The following is a 20,619-nucleotide window of genomic DNA, read 5'->3' on the forward strand; positions in this document are numbered from 1 at the left end:
AAATGCAACTGAAACTTTCCTTTTGGGTTTTGCTGCGATCACCTTCAAACATAATAAAAAGTAAGTTTGACAGTCACAGCGATCACAGTGCTCCTGGGACATCTAATCTGCCACCATCCAACCTCACTGTGAGATGTGGACAGAGACGGATCAGTGCAAAACTGTGTCATGTGGAGAAAAAAAACAATATATATATATTTATAACCCTTCCACTGTGATCTGCTTGTTGGGAGTTAAATTTGATTATGTTGTAATCTTAAAGTGTGAAACTGTAATTATTTTACTATTTTATTAATTTTAATTTTGTAATTTAGTTAGTGGGAAATTGGTGAATTTATAGTTAAGGTAGTTAGGGGTTAAAAGAAAAATCAAAGAGGAAAAAAAATAAAAAAAAATAAACCACATTCATAATGTTTAGCTAGGTTCTCATGTAAAAATACAAAAGGCTTAAGAAGTTCAGTGCCAAGAAAGCACACAAAATTCAGCGGACTCAGGGGCGACAGTCATTCAAAGTTTGAAGCTGCTGTAAGCAGCAATGGGTTTTTGCCTGATCCAGCATGGCCCAAATCAGATAAGATAAATACACTTGTGCGGTCTGTGAAGCAGATGACTTTGTACTCCCTGATAATTTTATGCCCAATATTCTCCTTATTACTGCAAATAGTGTGCAACTTGTTCATTATTTGAATTGATGAGCTTATATTTAAAATCTTCCAGGATTTTATTGATTTTTTTTTTTGGGGGGGGAAGCAATTTGTAGCCATCAGCTCCCGAAATGTTTCAAAATGAGACATAGGCCCAGCATCAAAAGGATACGATAAGTACCAGGAATCCAAAGCTGTATTCCTGGCACTCTTCCCTCTCGCCTCCACCATGATGTCCCTTGGCGCTGAACCGCAGCTCCGAATCCTCTTCAGTCCCGGGATGAGCAAGAGCAAATGCGCATTTTCCGCGCGCATATTAGACATCCTCATATGAAAGCATTAAATCGATTTAAAATATTAAATGTTTTCGTTTTGTGGACGACATCCTTCTTATTTGGAAAAATACAGGCAAAGAACTAAGCGAAATGGTTCAACAGATCAATTCATTACCATTACCTATAAAACCAACACTTACTTATGACAGTAACAAGAATAAATTTTTGGATGTCTCATTATACAAGACTACAAAAGGCATTGGATACACTTGTATCGCAAAGATACAGATATAAACACACTATTATCCATTTTTCATCCGCAACACTTGAAGGACTCGCTCCCAATATCTTAGTTCATCCGTGTCTTGAGATACAATAGAGACAAGGAACGGATGGAAATACAACTACAACTTATGCAGAAGAGATTTCTGGAAAGGGGGTACACCCACAAACATTATTAAACGCAGAACACAAAGCGAGAGAACGAATAACTAAGCAAAATACGGCCACAGAACCCCAAGATAAACACATATCTACCATTGACATTCCACACAGGAACACCATTCACAAACATTGGGATATACTGCAAACTGACCCTAATCTTCCAATTTTTTTTTTTTACAAACATCCAGTTATAAGTTCTAGAAGGAACAGAAAACTACAAGACATGCAAGTCCGAAATGATCCCATACATTGCTACAAAAAAAAAGCATATACCAAAAAGAAAGGAAGTTTCAAGTGTACAGGGTGCGTCACCTGTAGCCATATGTTAACCAGTATTACTTTTGTTCACCCACATACTGGCAAAATAATTCAGTCACTACATCACGTGCACTACAGATCAGGTAATATACATGATTACATGCCCATACGTCGGGAAGCCGGACCTTGCACTTCGGGACAGAATTAAAGGATATCGATCTGGAATCATGACAGCGTTCCAAGACCAAAACACAAAAAAACTGGTGGCCAAACACTTCTTGGTGATACAACATCTCTTACCTATGCTGAGATTTATTGCTATAGATCATGTCCCGCCTTTGCCTCGTGGCGGTGACAGATCTAAGACCCTTCTATAAAGAGAGGCATATTTGATTTACCATTTGGACACTGTGGCCCCTAAATGAAAGTGTGATTATATTCCATGTTTCTGTGAAAATCCTTAGAACTTTCTTTGACCAACAGTCTAATACTATATTTTTATATAACCCCCTTGATACTTTACACAGTTTTTCATTTTTTCAGGTTGATGTGAATGCTGTTAGGCAGCAGCAGAGTATACAGAACTCATGTGCTGCAAGTATTTGTATATGTATATATATTTTCCATCCCTAGGAGGCATCTCTGCATGTGATTATTTTGACCAGTCAGTTTTTCAATTTTTGAGTTAAAATTTTCTTTTCCAATTAGCTTGATAAATATAGAGCAAGGCAGCATCAAGGTATAGATGATTCACGCACTACATAAGTGTGTACACATATTGTTTTATTTTAGCAGGGGAGTCACCCCATATTTTGCCTTTTGAACATGTGTTAGAGTAGTCACTTTATTTCCATGTGTGGACGCATTAAAAAAAAATTCTCCGTTATTATATATATTTATTTATATTTTACACACACACCGCATTGCTCTTTGCCATTTTTTTGGAAGCATATAACATTGACAAAAGTTCCTATTTGTGTATTACACAACACTCATTAGTATAGTCAAGCTCCGATCGCAATGCATTCTATGTTTAACCCCTTAAGGACGTAGCCAAATGTACACGTTGTGAACGAAACAAAATGTAAACAAAACCTGGCATTTGCGCTATATGAATGTCCAACCGTAATTCACCTCTTTCATATTAAATGCACCCCCCCCCCCCCCCTTATTATATATCATTTTATTCAGGGGAAACAGGGCTTTCATTTAATATCAAATATTTAGCTATGAAACAATTTAATATGAAAAAAATGGGAGAAAATAAGATTTTTTTATTTTTTTAGTTCTACATGACATTTTAACTGTCAATGTCATAATACTGTTTGCTTTTACTGCAATAAAATACACATATTTGTATTCAGCAAAGTCTCACGTGTAAAACAGTACCCCCTATGTACAGGTTTTATGGTGCTTTGGGAAGTTACAGGGTCAAATATAGCGTGTTACATTTGAAATTGAAATTCGCCAGATTGGTTAAGTTGCCTTTGAGACTGTATAGTAGCCCAGGATATAAATTTACACCCATAATGGAATACCATTTGAAATAGTAGACAACCCAAGGTATTGTAAATGTGGTATATCCAGTCTTTTTAGTAGCCATTTGGTCACAAACACTGGCCAAAGTTAGCGTTAGTATTTGTTTGTGTGTGAAAAATGCAAAAACCGCCAATTTTGGCCAGTGTTTGTGACTAAGTGGATACTAAAAAAGACTGGACATACCCCGTTTGCAATACCTTGGGTTGTCTACTATTGCAAATAGTATGCCATCATAGGGGTAATTTTCATTCTTGGGCTACCATAGAGTCACAAAGGCAACGTAAGCAATCTGGCAAATTTTAATGTGAAAAAAATGAAACACAAGCCTTATATTTGACGCTGTAATTTTTGAAAACACCATAAAACCTGTACATGAGGGGTACTGTTGTACTCGGGAGACTTCGCTGAACACAAATGTGTGTTTCAAAACAGTAAAAAGTATTGCAGCAATAATATCGTCCGTGTAAGTGCTGTTTGTGCGTGAAAAATGCACAAAACGTCACTTTTACTGGCGATATCATCGTTGTAATACATTTTACGGTTTTGAAACACTAATATTTGTGTTCAGCTAAGTCTCCCGAGTAAAAAAGTACCCCCCATGTACAGGTTTTATGGTGTCTTGGAAAGTTATAGGATTAAATATAGTGCTAGCAAATTAAATTCCCTATACTTTCGGCATGGGTTGTCAGGCAGGTCCCGCTAATTGTAATTAATTAGGATACCTAATAATGTAAAAATATTACATAAATATATGTGTAGAATTAATATATGTATGTATATATATATATATATATATATATATACACACACACACACATATGTGTATATATACATATATATATATAAATATTTTTTTTTTAATATTTTTATTTATATATAGGTATATATATATATATATATATATATATATAGTGATATATACGTATATATTTATGTATATAGATATATGTATTATTTAGTTCTACGTGTATTTTGATATAAATATATATATATTAATATCCCAATAGTTAGAACGAAATAAAACACATCTACCGAATTTTTCGCTCCATAAGACGCACTTTTTTTCCCCTCAAAAGTGAGGGGAAATGTCTGTGCGTCTTATGGAGCGAATATGAAGCTTTACTTACCTGTCTTGTAAATTTCATGTTCCGGTTTCCGGCGGGACTGAAAGGAAGTGTGCATAAGCTGAGTGCGCACTTCCTTTCAGTCCCGCCGGAAACCAGAACATGAAATTCAAGTTCCAGTACCGCGGTGCGCCCTGTGCTGCCGGCCAACGCTACAAGACAGGTAAGTAATTATGGGACAAGGGGAGGGGGACAGTATGGGAGAGAAGAATATGGGGAGGGGGATGAAGTCTATGGGGAGGGGGGGGATGAAGTCTATGGGGAGGGGGTGGATGAAGACTATGGGGATGGGGGTGGATGAAGTCTATGGGGATGGGGGTGGATGAAGTCTATGGGGAGGGGGTGGATGAAGTCTATGGGGAGGGGTAGGATGAAGTCTATGGGGAGGGGGTGGATGAAGTCTATGGGGAGGGGGTGGATGAAGTCTATGGGGAGGGGGTGGATGAAGTCTATGGGGAGGGGGTGGGTGAAGACTATGGGGAGGGGGTGGGTGAAGACTATGGGAGAGAGGAGAAGACTATGGGAGGGGGGGGACACTATGGGACAGGGGAGAAAAAAAATATTCTGTACAAACTGTCCCATAGTAAGAAACACTATAGGACAGTTTGTCCAGAATATTTTTTTTCTGGGTTTCTTCCTCTAAAAACTAGGTGCGTCTTATGGTGAGGTGCGTCTTATGGAGCGAAAAATACGGTATATATTTAATATTTTATTTTTTATAATTTTTTTTACGTATTTACATATTTTTTTTATATTATATATAAATATATATATATATAACAATAATTATATATATATATATATATATATATATATATATTTAAACAGTATCAGTCTACGTGTAATTTGATATTAATATATATATAATTATATATATATTAAAATTAAAATACACCTAGACAGTGTATGTGTGTGTGTATGTATATGTGTGTGTATATATATATATATATATATATATATATATATATATATATATATATATATATATATATATATATATATATATATATATAATATGATCTAAATATATATATATATATTTTTTTTTTTCACTTATTTTAACTTTTTTTTTCTTTTATTTCAGCCAGCAGGGGGACTAACTGTCATTACAGTTAGTCCCCCTGCTGGCATTGCTGCAGTCAGCTATCTCGGCCATGTGATTGTGAGGTCCTCGCAAGGACCTCACGCTCACATGGCCGGGGGGGGGGGGGAATCGCCGGCGACCGGGTAAGTAAAAAAAAAAAAAACCGCAGGGCGTACAATTACGCCCGGCGGCGTTTAGAGCAGCTTTAAAAAGGACATAATAGTACGCCCTCCAGTCTTAAGGGGTTAATCAATATAGCAGCATAGTAGGAGCACTAGTCTGTCACTGCAATGTGTTTTATTCACTGTCACTTTCATCACAGTTTCTTCACGGTTTATCACAGATCCACTCACAGATTGGGCTCCACATGCTGCTTCATTATTATTCTTTATTACTATTCCATATTGAGGATATTATCTTTTTCCAATAAATGTAGAAACCATGTCCTCAATAGTTCTTTCCTCCTACTGTTATATCTTTCACAACCGATCGTAATTTTTCACATTACATTTTTTGTTGATGGTAACCAGGGTAACCACACTCTACCCCACTGTGCGTCCAACGGCGTGACGTCACACACTGCTTCTCTGCACTTCCGGGTGGTAACGGACGGTGGGACATCACATTATTGATTGGTATGTGCATTTTTCATAATTGCTATTTAAACACATTTGCAAATATTCTTAGTGATCTTGAGAAAGACCCGGTAGGGTCAAAACGTCGATCTAACGACTGTATGTAACTTTTATATAATAAATCACATTGTACAAGTCTAATACCTGTGAATGTATCCTGGATTACTTCTGTTTATATTTTGGACGCATTGGGATCTGCACCCAGGCAAGTTTTTTTGTTTATACTTCTTCAAAGGAGAGTGCCAAGCTATCACAGATGATATATATATAAATAAAAGAAAAAAATGCTCTTGCACTCACGCTTTAAATGTCTCGTGTGCCGGGTGCTAAGCCAAGGCTTTAAAAATCCAAGAAATCCAAAAAAGGTAGCAGCACTCACGGTCCAGATAAAAAATCCAAATTTTATTAAAGCATATTTAAAATGATCGACGTTTCAGTCCACTACACGGGACTTTCCTCAAGATCAACAGTTCTACTGCTACCTCTTTGGATTTCATATATATATGATTTAACTACTTTTATATGCGCATACACATAAACAATTATTTTAATCTTAATATATATATATATATATATAATTACATATATTAATATTAAACAAAACTTAGCATTACAAACATACATATATACACTCATACTCATACTGATGAAGTAGGGCTACATCCTTACGAAACGCGTTAGACAATCAAAGGATTGCATCAAGCACAGTCACTGCCAGCCAGGATCTGTCTGCAAGCACCTCCATCCACTTCGGATTCCAGACCAGTTACAATCATCATCCCGTGAGAACAGTGCTTACCCCTAGATGTGAGGTCTGTAGTGTAACGCACTGTGACACGCATGCCCGTCCTCATCGGCGGTCGGGATACAGAGTACAGACTTACTAACATCATCCTCATCCACGGTCTGGACTTAAGGTTTTCTTGCTATTTCCATCTCCTATAGACTGGTCCTTATACTGTGCTTTTATTTTTAATCTTCATTTTTATATTTTGCAAATAAACTGGTTTTATTTATATGTCCAGTTCTCTCACATTTTAGTGTTTCAGCGATATTTCTTTTTTTTTTTTTTTTTTTTTTATTCTTTATTTTTGTTGTGCACAAGATAACAAAATAGCTTACGATACCACATCAGCGTAATATGGTATTAAGGTGGTGGCACATTTTTTTTTGAAGTGTAGATAACACAAGTAAAAGTGCCGTGCTGCAATAGTGGAGGTATTAAATCTTAGGTGCCAGGTAATGCTGCATGAGGTAATGTAGTAGGAACAGCAGAGCCCCAGACCCCTGGTCTGCTGTTTCTTAATTTCTCAATTTTTTTTTATATTTTATCCATATTAAATTATGTTCCATAGCTAAATATTTGATGTTAAATGAAAGCCCTATTTCTCCTGAATAAAATGATATCTAATAAGTGTGGGTGCACTTAATATGAAAGAGGTGAATTATGGTTGAACAGACATATAGCGCAAATGCCAAGTTTTGTTTAAGTTTTGTTTTGATCAAAACGTGTACATTTGGCTCCGTCCTTAAGGGGTTAATCTTTATCCAACCCTAGCAATAAAGATAGAAGGATTCTTCCCACTGCTGATTTCAGCAGAGGGATTCCCATGCTGGTCCTTATCCTAATCCAAACCCTAATCTGAAACCTAATCAAAATCCTAAAATTAATTCTAAACCTAATCTAAATTTAATCCTAATCCCAAGGGGTTCCCTCTGCAAATATCAGCACTCACATTTGCAAACCTAATTCTAAATCATAACAGAGTGGTATGTTGCTACCATCTACTAGCTATTTTCAATATGACAGGTTTATATATTTAACATGGAATTGAATGCAATACTGACACAGCAAAGCGCTGATGGAAATGGAACTGGGGCATGGAGAGAGATGCTCCATGGTCTGTTCAGACTCTGGGGGTCTCCCAAGGACCAGATTCACTGAGAAAATCTCCATAGTTGAGCTTGATTAGTCCGCCGCATTATTCTCCATGGAATTAATAGGCTGTATGCAATGCTCATCAAAAAAATCTAGTGAAAATAAAAATGGCTCCAAATGACAGAGGAAAGTCCCACGAGTTTCCTAATGTTAGCAGCAACCAAACCCCGCTCACATTACACATCTATCTATGGATTATTAAATCCCCAAAGTGCTGGTCCCTGGTGTGAGCACCAACCCTGCCCAGACTGCATTGTAGCAACGGTGATTTAAATGCCCATTTAAATGTTTGTTAGCAGCCGTAATTGAGTGGTGCAAAGAGAGCATCGGTCTGTCTGAGATCAATAACTGGAACCAGCTGACTGAAGGGAACCCTAGGAATCAAATTATACAAGCAGGGAAACAGTCCCTACTGATCATGCTGCACCGTCATGGCCGCATCAGATTTTATTTGTTTTTTAATCCCTCTCCAGACTCCGCTACATTTTACTGTCCCCCTAGTTGCCCCCAAATGCCAAACGTCCCCTACATCACCTATTTTTATTACGGCCTCATTTCTTCTCCGGAACCATGACCTAAGCTCCGCCATCTCAGTGTTCTTGGATGACATTTCCACATCGCTTTCATTTGCCCACACTAAATATTTAAAAATATGCAACATGTTTAAAAATAAAAAAAGTGTCGGGAAGCTGCGTTCAGTTCTATACAAGTTAGAAGAGCACTGTTTGTTGGGATCATTTGTCTGGATGAAGGGAACAAGCTCCAGGGTAAGACTATTGACTCGTTAGATGGTTTGTTCTTTTTCAAACTACCTAACTAGACCAACCACAAGCCCTGATTCTCTGGAATTGTTTTGGGAACAGGGCCATGCTTGCGATTGGTCAAATAAATGAATTCTATGGATTTTCTGAACCCCTAAACTGATCTGGGTGATTTTTGGATATGCTGGTCATACAGATCAGGGCTATCAGGGGAGGTAACATTTGTGGAGATATGTGTTTTGGGGTACTTTTGGGACTTTTTTGAATTGTGTATTTTTTCTGCCTTTAGATAATTGGGTTAATGCAGTATCTGATCCAATTATCTCCCAAGCAGAGGGGAGGAATTGTTGCCTTGTGTGGGAGTGCCTTACATTGTAAATGTGGTGTTATTGGTTTGGAAGATTGTGTCCCTGTCCCCAACAAGGTCCGTGTGGGCGTACACCTCGCTTGGGGACTTGCATAAAAGCCCAAGTGTGGCACCATTAAAATCTATTCCAGTTTACACTCCAAAATGGTGTCGTCCTGTTATTGGAGGGAAAGAAGATTTACTCCTGTATCTGCTGTTCAAGCTTGCAGGGGATTCAATGGGGAAAGTCCTTGAAAGGACTAGAGCCAATTCCCCATTCAGCTCCAGGAAGGAGCAGTTCCAGGGCCCCAGTCAAGCGACCGCAACTGTGGGCAGAAGTGCTGCAGTTTATCCCCTGTTCCAGCTAGGAAGCAGTCCTTGGTGGAGGTACTCAGTCGGGGTACAGGAAGAAAAAAAAAAAAAAAAAAAAAAATCAGACAAAACAAATCACTTGGAACAGAGGAGCCCCACTCGGGCACTACAAACAGACAAGCTCCTGTCCCCACTGCCACATATGAAAATAATGAAAGATATAATGAAAATAAACACAAATAGACAAACTGTCATAATTTGGTTTGGACAAAACAATTTTTATTGCGCCCAAGAATACATGACCGAAAGTTCTGGCAAATGTAAGCAATGCAAGAATACAGAGGAGGAAAGGTGAGTATTATGGGAAAACTTTCCTTGACATAAGAAGTGGAGCTTCCTAAGCGTTTCCTTCTTTCTCTTTCTAAGAAAATCAAGAGTAGGAAAAATACATAAGACAACGTAGTCCCTGCTTTGTGTTGTGTTTTTAGTTAGAAGTAGATGAAAAATTTAAAAAGAAAGAGTAGGAAAAAGGAAGAGAAGAGGGAGTGATTGGGAAAATGTAAGTATGGCGTGCCCTTGCTGCTTTAAGTGAAGGACAACTATAATCGAATGTATACGTAATGTATTCTTATGGGGTTTAACCATTTTTGAGCAGTTCAACTATGAATGAGAATTCCTGCCCACTCACAACTTGACCCCCACTGGAGTTATGGTTAAGGCAAGGATTACACTCTTTCTTTAAACCATGCCAATAATAGGCATGGTGATAGGCTGAGAGAGTGTTCATATGACAATCTCAGTCAATCAAAGCCTCTCGCTGCTTAGATGAATGCACTCTCAGTTTAAGAAGCACAGAGACATGAGCCGCAGAAACGTTTGTTTTGTAATAAAACATTAAAATCTGCTTAACTCTGTATTTAGGGACCATGTCAGGGAATTTCAGGCACTGTAACCACTTTAATGAGATGAAGCTCTTACGAGTGTCTACAGTCCTTTCAAGCACTAAACAAGCAAACTAAAGATATTTCCTTAAGGGGTTAAAACAATCTGTGCACCCAGGATAGCTAAAGCACTTCCATGCTTGGTAAGAAACCACTGCAAAAGCAAACTACAAGTAATATCAGCAAATGCAATAATTCAACATTAGGTGTCTTTATTTATTTACATTATTAAAGTAATATATTAAAAATGAGCAGCTTGTGTCACTAACCACACTGCACCTGAAATGCTAACACCAAAAACAATGTAACTTTTATACCGACATATACACTTTCAATGGTACAAATGAAAGAACATTCTACAGCCATTACTACAGCCAACAACAAATGCCAAACAAAAATTCCATAAACCTAAGCTGGCACCGAGTCAAACACAAATTTGTTTCATTTTAGCATTTAATCTTCTGTATAATTATCTTTAAACATATGGAAGGTCACTCTGTTGTATCGTAAATAGTGTCAGGTAAATGCAGTACAAACTTATATTTTTACTTAATGTATCGGTTGGTCCACTAGGAAGAATTAAAAAAAATATATACAATCTCTTGGAATTATTTTTGAAAAAACAAACCAATTAGAATTTAAAAGAATGGTAAATATATACATAGAAACACCACTAGAGGTCAGCATATTACAAGCAACCAAAAGACAGACGGAGAAGGCGAGCACCTCTAAATATGTCTCCTTATTAACCCCTTAACTCCGGATGACGTACCCGGTCTGCTATGCGCTAAAATTAACCCCAGATCGTCTGGGGTCTGTCTGGGAGCCCAAAATCATATTGTAGCCTAGAATGAGAATCACCCCATGATGGCGTACCATTTGCAAAAGTAGAGAACCCAGGGTATTCAATTTGGGGTATGTCCAGCTTCTTTTTTTTTTTTTAAGCAACTTCGTCACAGATAGTGAGTGTTCATTAAACAAATATGAAAGAAAGAAAGAAAAAAATATGAATGCTAACTTTTGAAGGTATTTGTAACGAAGTGGCTACTAAAAAAGACTGGACATACCTCACTTGCAATACCTTGGGATGTCTACATTTGCAAATTGCATGCCATCATGGTGGTAATTCTCATTCCTGGGCTACCATACGGTCTTAAAGGCAACATAACCAATCTGGCGAATTTCAATGTGAAAAAATGGAAATGCAAGTCTTATATTACACTCTTTAACTTTTGTAAACACCATAAAACCTGTACATGGTGGGTACTGTTGTACTTAGACTTTGTTGAACAAAAATATTAGTGTTTCCAAACATTACAACTTATCACAACAATTATATCGTCAGTGAAAGTGCCGTTTGTGTGTGAAAAACTGCACTTTCACAGACAATATCACTGTTGTGATATGTTTTACGGTTTTGAAACACTATTATTTGTGTTCAGCGAAGTCTCCAGAGTAAAACAGTACTCCCCTATGTACAGGATTTATGGTGTCCTTGCGAACCATATTCTCTGGACTTTCTGCCTGGGTTGTCAGGCAAGTCGCTCAAATAGTAATTGATGAATGGACTTAATCATGTAAAAGTATTCTATAACTATATACATACTTTAATATTTTTATATTGATAGATTATATATATATACACATACATATATACATACACACACACACACACACACAAAATAGTGAAGAATCCTTGCCCTCAGGCTATAATTGTTAAGTGTACTTGCCGGGTGCTCAAACCTGGGACTTTCAATATCCAACAAAAAGTAGTGATGGTAACACTCACGGTCTTCAGTTACAAATCTTCTTTATTCAACAAGAATTAAAACATAAGGTCTAGAATCAACGTTTCAGTCCTCTTTCAGGACTTTCATCAGGATCAATATCGAATTAGATTTTTGGCAGAGGCTCAAGGAAGTAAGGTGAATGGTTAGTTAGGACCCACCTAGGGGAGTCTGCCTTGACGTTGGCAGGTGGGCTCATCCTCTCATTGCCATTGGAGGTAACTAAAAAAAACCTCCATTTGTTTAAAAATACATAGGGATTAAGGAGAGAGCGCAGGTAACTTGTTTTTCTTTGGTTTTTACTATAATCCATCTATAAACAACAACTTTACAGTCAGCTTAGCAGCCAAGTTTATCTTGTTTAGCGACACATCAGACTAGTTGTTTCTTATGTCATTTAAAGCATATAGTCTAAGCTGTCAACCTTGTTTTTACTTCAAACGCAAAGCTCATACTCCGTATTCAAATACTCATTAACAAAGCATAATACGGAGGCTGATATATAATCCATTAGCAATGAACATAAGTATTCGCTACAACCTTGTTTAAAATATTTTTTAAGCCTGTTTCTTTAGTGATTTGCGGGAGAGAGTGATTTGCGGGAGAGAGTGATTTGCGGGAGAGAGTGATTTGCGGGAGAGAGTGATTTGCGGGAGAAAGGCAGAGAGTGATTTGCGGGAGAGAGTGATTTGCGGGAGAGAGTGATTTGAGGGAGAGAGGGAGAAAGGGAGAGAGTGATTTGCGGGAGAAATGGAGAGAGTGATTTGCGGAAGAAATGGAGAGAGTGATTTGCGGAAGAAAGGGAGAGAGTGATTTGCGGAAGAAAGGGAGAGAGTGATTTGCGGAAGAAAGGGAGAGAGTGATTTGCGGAAGAAAGGGAGAGAGTGATTTGCGGAAGAAAGGGAGAGAGTGATTTGCGGAAGAAAGGGAGAGAGTGATTTGCGGAAGAAAGGGGGAGAGAGTGATTTGCGGAAGAAAGGGAGAGAGAGTGATTTGCGGAAGAAAGGGAGAGAGAGTGATTTGCGGAAGAAAGGGAGAGAGAGTGATTTGCGGAAGAAAGGGAGAGAGAGTGATTTGCGGAAGAAAGGGAGAGAGAGGGATTTGCGGAAGAAAGGGAGAGAGAGGGATTTGCGCGAGAAAGGGATTTGCGGGAGAGAGGGATTTGCGGGAGAGAGGGATTTGCGGGAGAGAGGGATTTGCGGGAGAGAGGGATTTGCGGGAGAGAGGGATTTGCGGAGAGAGGGATTTGCGGGAGAGAGTGAGAGAGCGATTTGCGGGAGAGAGTGAGAGAGCGATTTGCGGGAGAGAGTGAGAGAGCGATTTGCGGGAGAAAGGGAGAGAGTGATTTGCGGGAGAGAGAAAGAGTGATTTGCGGGAGAGAGAGAGTGATTTGCGGGAGAGAGAGAGTGATTTGCGGGAGAGAGAGAGTGATTTGCGGGAGAGAGAGAGTGATTTGCGGGAGAGAGAGAGTGATTTGCGGGAGAAAAAAAAATAAATATATATATATATATATATATATATATATATATTTTACTAGCATGTTACTCCATTAGATCCCAGGCCCTCTATGTTTGTTCACCTCTCATTAACAGAAAAGTAGTGCTGAACGTATGGCATGTCCTCAAACTCCTGTCATGTTTCACACTATGTCAAAGAGAAATTGTTATATTGTAGCGCCAGCACAAGAAAAAAAAAAAAGGTTAACCCCTTAAGGACAGAGCTTCGGAAGCTTGTCTTTCACTTTATGACAACGGCATTTTTTGCTGTTTGCGTTCAACTGCAATTTGCATTTGACTAATTTATTGCACCGATGCATATTATATACTATTTTTTAAAGGACAGAAAGGGCTTTAATTTGATGTAACATATATACACACACATACATGCTTATTTATTATAAAAAAATACAGAAAAATGCAAAAGAAATTAAAAATGTGTGTGTTTTTTTTTTTTTTACAGTTTTTGCAATAATAATGTGTGCACAATTAATGCAGGTTAAGGAAAGTAATTAAAAATAAATTCATTTAGTAGTTCTGATTTACAGAATATATAATGTGTCTGGGATTCTAAGTTTTTTTTTGTAGTTACAGGTCACAAAGCACAAGGAGTAAAATAAACTTTTAATGTGGAGCGATTTTAGAATTTGGTATGTTTGTCTTGTAAGCTTAATAGCCATAAAAGAAAACAAAATTGTCACACAAAAGTATATATTTATATAAAGTAGACATCACAGGCTATTGTCCTAAGGTTGTTTTGACACTTTCTAAGTAGCCATTTCACCGCCAATCTCTGCTAAATATTGGAGTAAAATTTAGTATATTGGGGTTTTTGGCACACAAACTTATAACAAAGAACTTCTCATGTGTATTTTGTAAAGTTGGTGTGTGCTATTCCTGTACAAAGTTTTATTATGTGTTCAGTTACTTCTGCTGAGTACAACGGTACCCCCATTGTATGTCTTTGGCACTATTTCGTGAAGCTACAGTGCCATACAGGAGACCTGTCCTTTTCAGTATTCACAGTAGAATTTTGAGAGACGGATTTAATGAGCCTATGCTTCCATTTGGGGTATTATAACAGTTTGACTGTTCAAAAAACCCCCACAAAGGTCTACCATTTGTAAAAGTAGACACTCCAGGGTATATCATAAGGTGCATATTGTGCCTTAGCATGCCCCCATTTTTTCACCAATATATGCTAAAGTATGTGGTAAAAAATAATTTGGGGCATTTTTTTTTACATACGGATTGCATTTTTGCTGGGCATTTTGTATATTTCATATGTGCCACTAAGTTCAAAACCCCCAAATTATGCTCAGCTAAGTCTTCTGAGTAAAAAGACACCCCCAATGAATGTCTTTTGCACTATTTCGTGAAGCTACAGTGCCATATAGGAGACCAAGCCATATCAGTTTTTACCGAACTTTGAATTTTGACGCTGGGCCTATGTGCAATTTCCAAGCATCTTTGCAGGTTTTAAATTCAAACTACCCCACAAAGGCCTACCATTTCTTAAAGTAGACACCCCAGGGTATTTCAAAAGGCATATTTTGAACCTTAGCGTGGGATCATTTTTCCGCTAGCGTGTACCAAGTGTAGGTGCCAGGTATATGTGGACATCGGAGGGGCACATTTGGGACACAGCTGATGTAGAATTATTAAAAATCTTTACTGTACTTGTATTGAATTATTGCACTAACTCCATGTTAACTTCATATTGTGACAAACCCTCCATTTTGTCCTCCTAACCTGACTTCTTCATTCCTCCATTTTGTCCTCATAACCTAACTTCTACATTTTTAAAACTACATTACATGACAGAATTTCCCAGCACATCTAACAATGGACAAAGACTGTATTTTCTATAAAGACATGATTAACTCAGGAACTGCTGACTTTTCCCTCACTTGCAACATAGTATAATTTGAAGGCCATGAGAACACAGTAGTAATGAAATGTTCTATTCATAAGAGACCTTGCACCTGGCCACGAGGCCTGAGATCACCGACCGTGTAAAATGACGCTCAAGACCCCCTTGTCCCCACCCGTGTCCAGAACAATCCCACCTCTTGGTGGGTGGGCACGGGACTAACCACTTAGTTTTTAAGCCAATTAATAATAGTGATAGGTGGACACTAATCCCGACACTTAACAATTAATCCAATTAATGATGTTTATTTGCTGATATTCTAATAATCAATGATGACGCAAAATGCCTCTTAAAAGGGCCTGCGCGCCCGTTTTTTAATCACTTGCCAATAAATTTTCTCGAAGTTATTTTAACCTGAACCCTGTGTGTCAGACTTAATTACTTCAGCGTATATACGCAATTCAATTTTATTAATTTGGACAGGAACAGATAGACATTTAAACATTTTGGTTTACTACTAAAAAGTACCATAACACAGCCATTCCATTTTTTCAAACTTTGAATTTTTACGCTGTGTCCATGTCCCATTTTAGAGTATTTTACAAGGCTATATAATCCAATTACTCCATAAAGGCCTACCATTTCTTAAAGAAGACATCCCAGGGTATTTCAAAAGGCATATTTTGAACCTTAGCGTGGGATCATTTTTCCGCTAGCTTGTACCAGGTGTAGTGGTAATGAGCGTTATTACATGTATTTTTTTACGTTTTAAAACTATTTTTTTAACTTTTGTTTTGCTTATTAATTTTTTTAAAGTTTCCTAAACTTTCGTAAAACTTTTTTTTACAGATTTAACATTTTTCTAAGCTTTTTTTTTACCGTTAACCCCTAACTAGCAGTAAGCAGCACTAACAGTAAATTCCCCATTTTCCCATAACTCCCACCCACCCCAGCTAGCAAAATATTTAATTATACAATATTTAAATTAGTTAATTAAATAAATTTAACCCCTGAGGGTTAAAAAAATAAATAAAAGTTAATCCTCAGGGGTTAAAAAAAAAATTAGATCGTAGTATAATACTGTGATCTGTATTTTGATCACTGTAGGCGGTGATCGACTGGCAGGGAAGGGGTTAATTTTTATTTGGACTGGGTAAAGGGTTTATTTTTTTTTATTTTTTACTTAAACGTTATTAAAACTTTTTTTTTTACTTAATTTTTTAACTTTTTAAAGCTTATTTTAAAACTTTTTTTAACGTTAACCCCTAGTTAGCCTAATACTAAATCCCCCAATTCCCCACTAACTTCCACCCTCCCCAGCTAGCTAAATTTATCATTTTAAAATATTTAAATTAATTAATAAAATAAATTTAACCCCTGAGGGTTAATTCTTTTTTTTTTTTTAACCCTCAGTGGTTAAATTTATTTAATCAGTTCATAGTAAAATGTAATCCCTGCCAATTGATCACTGTAGTCAGTGATCAATTGGCAGGGAAGGGGTTAATTTTTTATTAAAATGGGTAAAGGGGGGTGGGATTTTAATTGAACTTTATTTTTTTGTCACCAGGGGGCAGGATCAGCACTGATCCGTCTCCCTGCACTTCACACTGAACCCGGAAGTGCAGGGAGGCGGAGGTAAGTATACAGAGCACATGTGCTCGCTCTGACATGCTGTCAGAGCGGGCACATGAGCTGGGACAGCCGGATCCGGTGCTCCCGGTCTGCCTCTAATACAGAGGCAGACCGGAGCACCATTAACCCCGCGATCGCGGCGATCTGGGGTTAATTTTAACGGGTAACGGACGAGGTCCGTCACTCGTCATTAACGCATTCCCCTGAGTGACGGACCTCGCCCGTCACTCGTCGTTAAGGGGATAATGAAAAAATTGAAAAACAAACAAAAAAAAGAATAACTACTTACTGACAGGACCAGGCTACTCCTGCTTGGAGTTTTCGTTAAAAACTCCGTGTTATCAAGCATCAAGACGGACACTTTATTGAAGCTTGATCCTCCTACAATGAAGTCATCAATCGTGATGACGTTTGTAAATCAGACTTCTCATAGAAAATATATAGCACATTCACAGTTACTGTTGCAATCAGACATTACAGGACTCTTGCTGGATGAACAGCAAACGTCTGGGTACATCTCACCATGGATGAGGAAATTTTTGATTCGATTGATGGACAAGTGTGGTAGACGGATCTATATTTTGTCTTTCTGTACAATGTAATTTATACATTGTTTTTATTTGTTTAAGTGTCGGTAAGTACAGAGGGGCGGGTGTAGCGAGGATTAGCACTTGCATATCCATCCTCCCAATTAATAAGACCTCTTCACTGCCTAGTCCATTCTTCTCCTCCCTACAGATCCACTGCCAGAAGGCAATTATCAACACCAAACTCCGCTGGCAGAAGCCCATAACCAGCCTCCAACATTCAGGAGCCAAAGCATGAAAGTCCATTCACCCACTCCCAAAATCCTATAAGCCCACTCTACCTCCCCCATAGCCAGTAAGTTCGCCCTTCCACTTACAATATGCCAATAAACCCATTTTCCTTCCCTCAGTGCCAGCAAGCCTATTTACAAACTCTAACCCTCAAATTGCCAGGCGGCCAATTCCCACGCGTTAATATATAGCCTGAAGTTGTGGGAGGGGTTACCCGGCTATTTAAACTCAGGCCCCCTACACCACAGGGCTGATGCTGCCTGGTTCATTTCTACTTCAGGTTCAAAGGTCATCAACACAGACTACCTAAAACTCCAAACAAGCTGGTCTGGGCCTACTGTGGCTCCCACGCCGATTGGTCCAAGTTCTCCCTGCTCCAACAACTCCAATCACGCTGTTCCAGCCACATGCGGTCAAAGACTCTGAAGCCGATCGGACCAAGTTCTCACTGCTCCAACAACTCCCATCACGCTGTTCCAGCCACATGCGGTCAGATACTCCTGTGCCGATCTGACCAAGTTCTCCCAGCTCCAACAACTCCCATCACGCTGTTCCAGCCACATGCGGTCAGAGACTCCCAGGCCGATCAGACCAAGTTCTCCCAGCTCCAACAACTCCCATCATGCTGTTCCAGCCACATGCGGTCAGATACTCCCGTGCCGATCGGACCAAGTTCTCCCTGCTCCAACAACTCCCATCACGCTGTACCAGCCACATGCGGTCAGAGACCCCCCCCCAACGATCGGACCAAGTTCTCCCTGCTCCAACAACTCCCATCACGCTGTTCCAGCCACATGCGGTCAAAGACTCTGAAGCCGATCGGACCAAGTTCTCCCTGCTCCAACAACTCCCATCACGCTGTTCCAGCCACATGCGGTCAGAGACTCCCACGACGATCGGACCAAGTTCTCCCAGCTTCAACAACTCCCATCACGCTGTTCCAGCCACATGCGGTCAGAGACTCCCGTGCCGATCGGACCAAGTTCTCCCTGCTCCAACAACTCCCATCACGCTGTTCCAGCCGCATGCAGTCAGACACTACTCACCTCCTCTCCAGAACTGGCCGTTCGGCCCCCTTATGAGACCCCTTACCAGCTTTCCGGGCCTTTTCCTGGACCAAACCTCCGTGTCCACCAAGTTTGGGTACTTTCCAGCCACATAGCTGACCTCTCACCTCACCGCAAGCTTCCGAGTCAAGTCGTTTGTTTCCTGTACCAGTCAAATCCATGAACCGTGAGTCTGCCTGTACGGGCCAAATCCATGAACACACAATTGTTCACATGTTCACATGTTCACATTCTTAAATAACGTCCATTCTGGACTTTTTCCCTTTCAGGATTTAAGTTAGTTCACCTACTCCTGCCTGCTCTTTGTTCCATTCCTATTCGCTAGTTTCTTTTCGTCAAATTTCTACCAAACTAGTCTCCAGTCTCTCAGTTGCATGCTTCCATCTAGCGGCCACCACAATCATAGTACCAATTTGTTAGTTTTACACTGTTCCCTGATACATGAAATGTCCAGGTTCTTTTTTGAAAGTATTTAGCCTGCTACTAGTGTTGTAGAATTATAGAATTCATGATATTAGCTTAAGAGAATGCTTTGTCAGGAGGAAATGTGCGTCAGCGGAACAATGAGTTCCTGTTGACTGAAACATTGTGGCCGCTGAGCGACATGTTGGTCTCAAAGTATGTGTCAGCTGAATAATAAAATGTGTATTTACTAAAAAAACCTTGAAAACTAACCTTGAAACTAACAATGCCAACTACTCAAAATGGCTGCCAAAGCACCCCTCCCATCGAGTGAACACCGCGTGCTAACAAGATGGCGCCTACATCTTGTGTCCACTCCCGTGTCAAGGATGTCACCACCTCTTGATGGGAGGGCATTTAACTAACCACTTAACACCTAAACCAATTAATAATGTTTAATGTCTTTAAAAGGGTCTGCGTACCCATTTTTCAGTTGGGCTATTAAAACCATTCCGAAGTTCTTTCATTAACCTGAACCCTGTGTCTCAGTGTGAATTTACTTCTGCGTGCACGCAACTTTATTATTTTTAATTTGGACAGGAACAGATAGTCATTCAAACTTATTGGTTTGCAGAAAAGAATCCACAACACTAGTATTTAGCCTGTACTATCCTTACATGCCCCATGTAGTTCGGTTATGTTTGCTATGTTTCTTGTTATTATTGTGCACGTATATTGTCACTAATTCAGCTCTGGTAAGCGTTTAATATTCACTACGTATATTGCATTTCCATCATATATCGCATATGTCTTATTTTATCAATCATGGACTTGGTACTGTTCTGAGGCAGTCATCACATTTGTTACCATGTGTTATGGCCAATCTGTATACTTGCTCCCATGATAGGTATATTACTTATTTGGAGGACGACCACCTATTGGCTAAACCTTTTTTGTAACACGCCACACTCCTATGTTCAGTGTATGTATCGTCATGTTCCCTGGGACAAACCCTAGTGTACCAGGCTTTACCATACCATCATACGTTCCCCCTGACTCTACGTCAAAATAATCACGTATTATGCAAAAGGTTATTTACTCATCGCTGCTCTATTCTACTAAAGCAAGTTCATCATCCTAACCGACCCTTGCTATTCAGGCATAGTATCACCAAACCTACAGCAACTCCACTCTAACTGTTCTATGTTACATCAGCCAACGCTGGCACACAATTCCTCCGCC

The 20,619-nt window shown here is 39.0% G+C and overlaps 2 protein-coding genes across 2 annotated transcripts in view; both read right to left on the reverse strand.

The window, feature by feature from the left end:
* The window catches only part of PIWIL2 (piwi like RNA-mediated gene silencing 2), a 198,569-nt gene extending 197,694 nt beyond the window's left edge, over positions 1–875 (reverse strand). Inside the window, exon 1 of the mRNA XM_063446248.1 lies at positions 826–875. Coding sequence (XP_063302318.1) covers positions 826–875 — 50 coding nt within the window. The remainder of the gene's footprint in view (positions 1–825) is intronic.
* POLR3D (RNA polymerase III subunit D) overlaps positions 1–20,619 on the reverse strand; it is a 243,513-nt gene that overhangs the window by 133,390 nt on the left and 89,504 nt on the right. The window lies entirely within an intron of this gene.

The sequence above is a fragment of the Pelobates fuscus genome, chromosome 3 (genome assembly GCF_036172605.1).
Source record: "Pelobates fuscus isolate aPelFus1 chromosome 3, aPelFus1.pri, whole genome shotgun sequence".
NCBI lineage: Eukaryota > Metazoa > Chordata > Amphibia > Anura > Pelobatidae > Pelobates > Pelobates fuscus.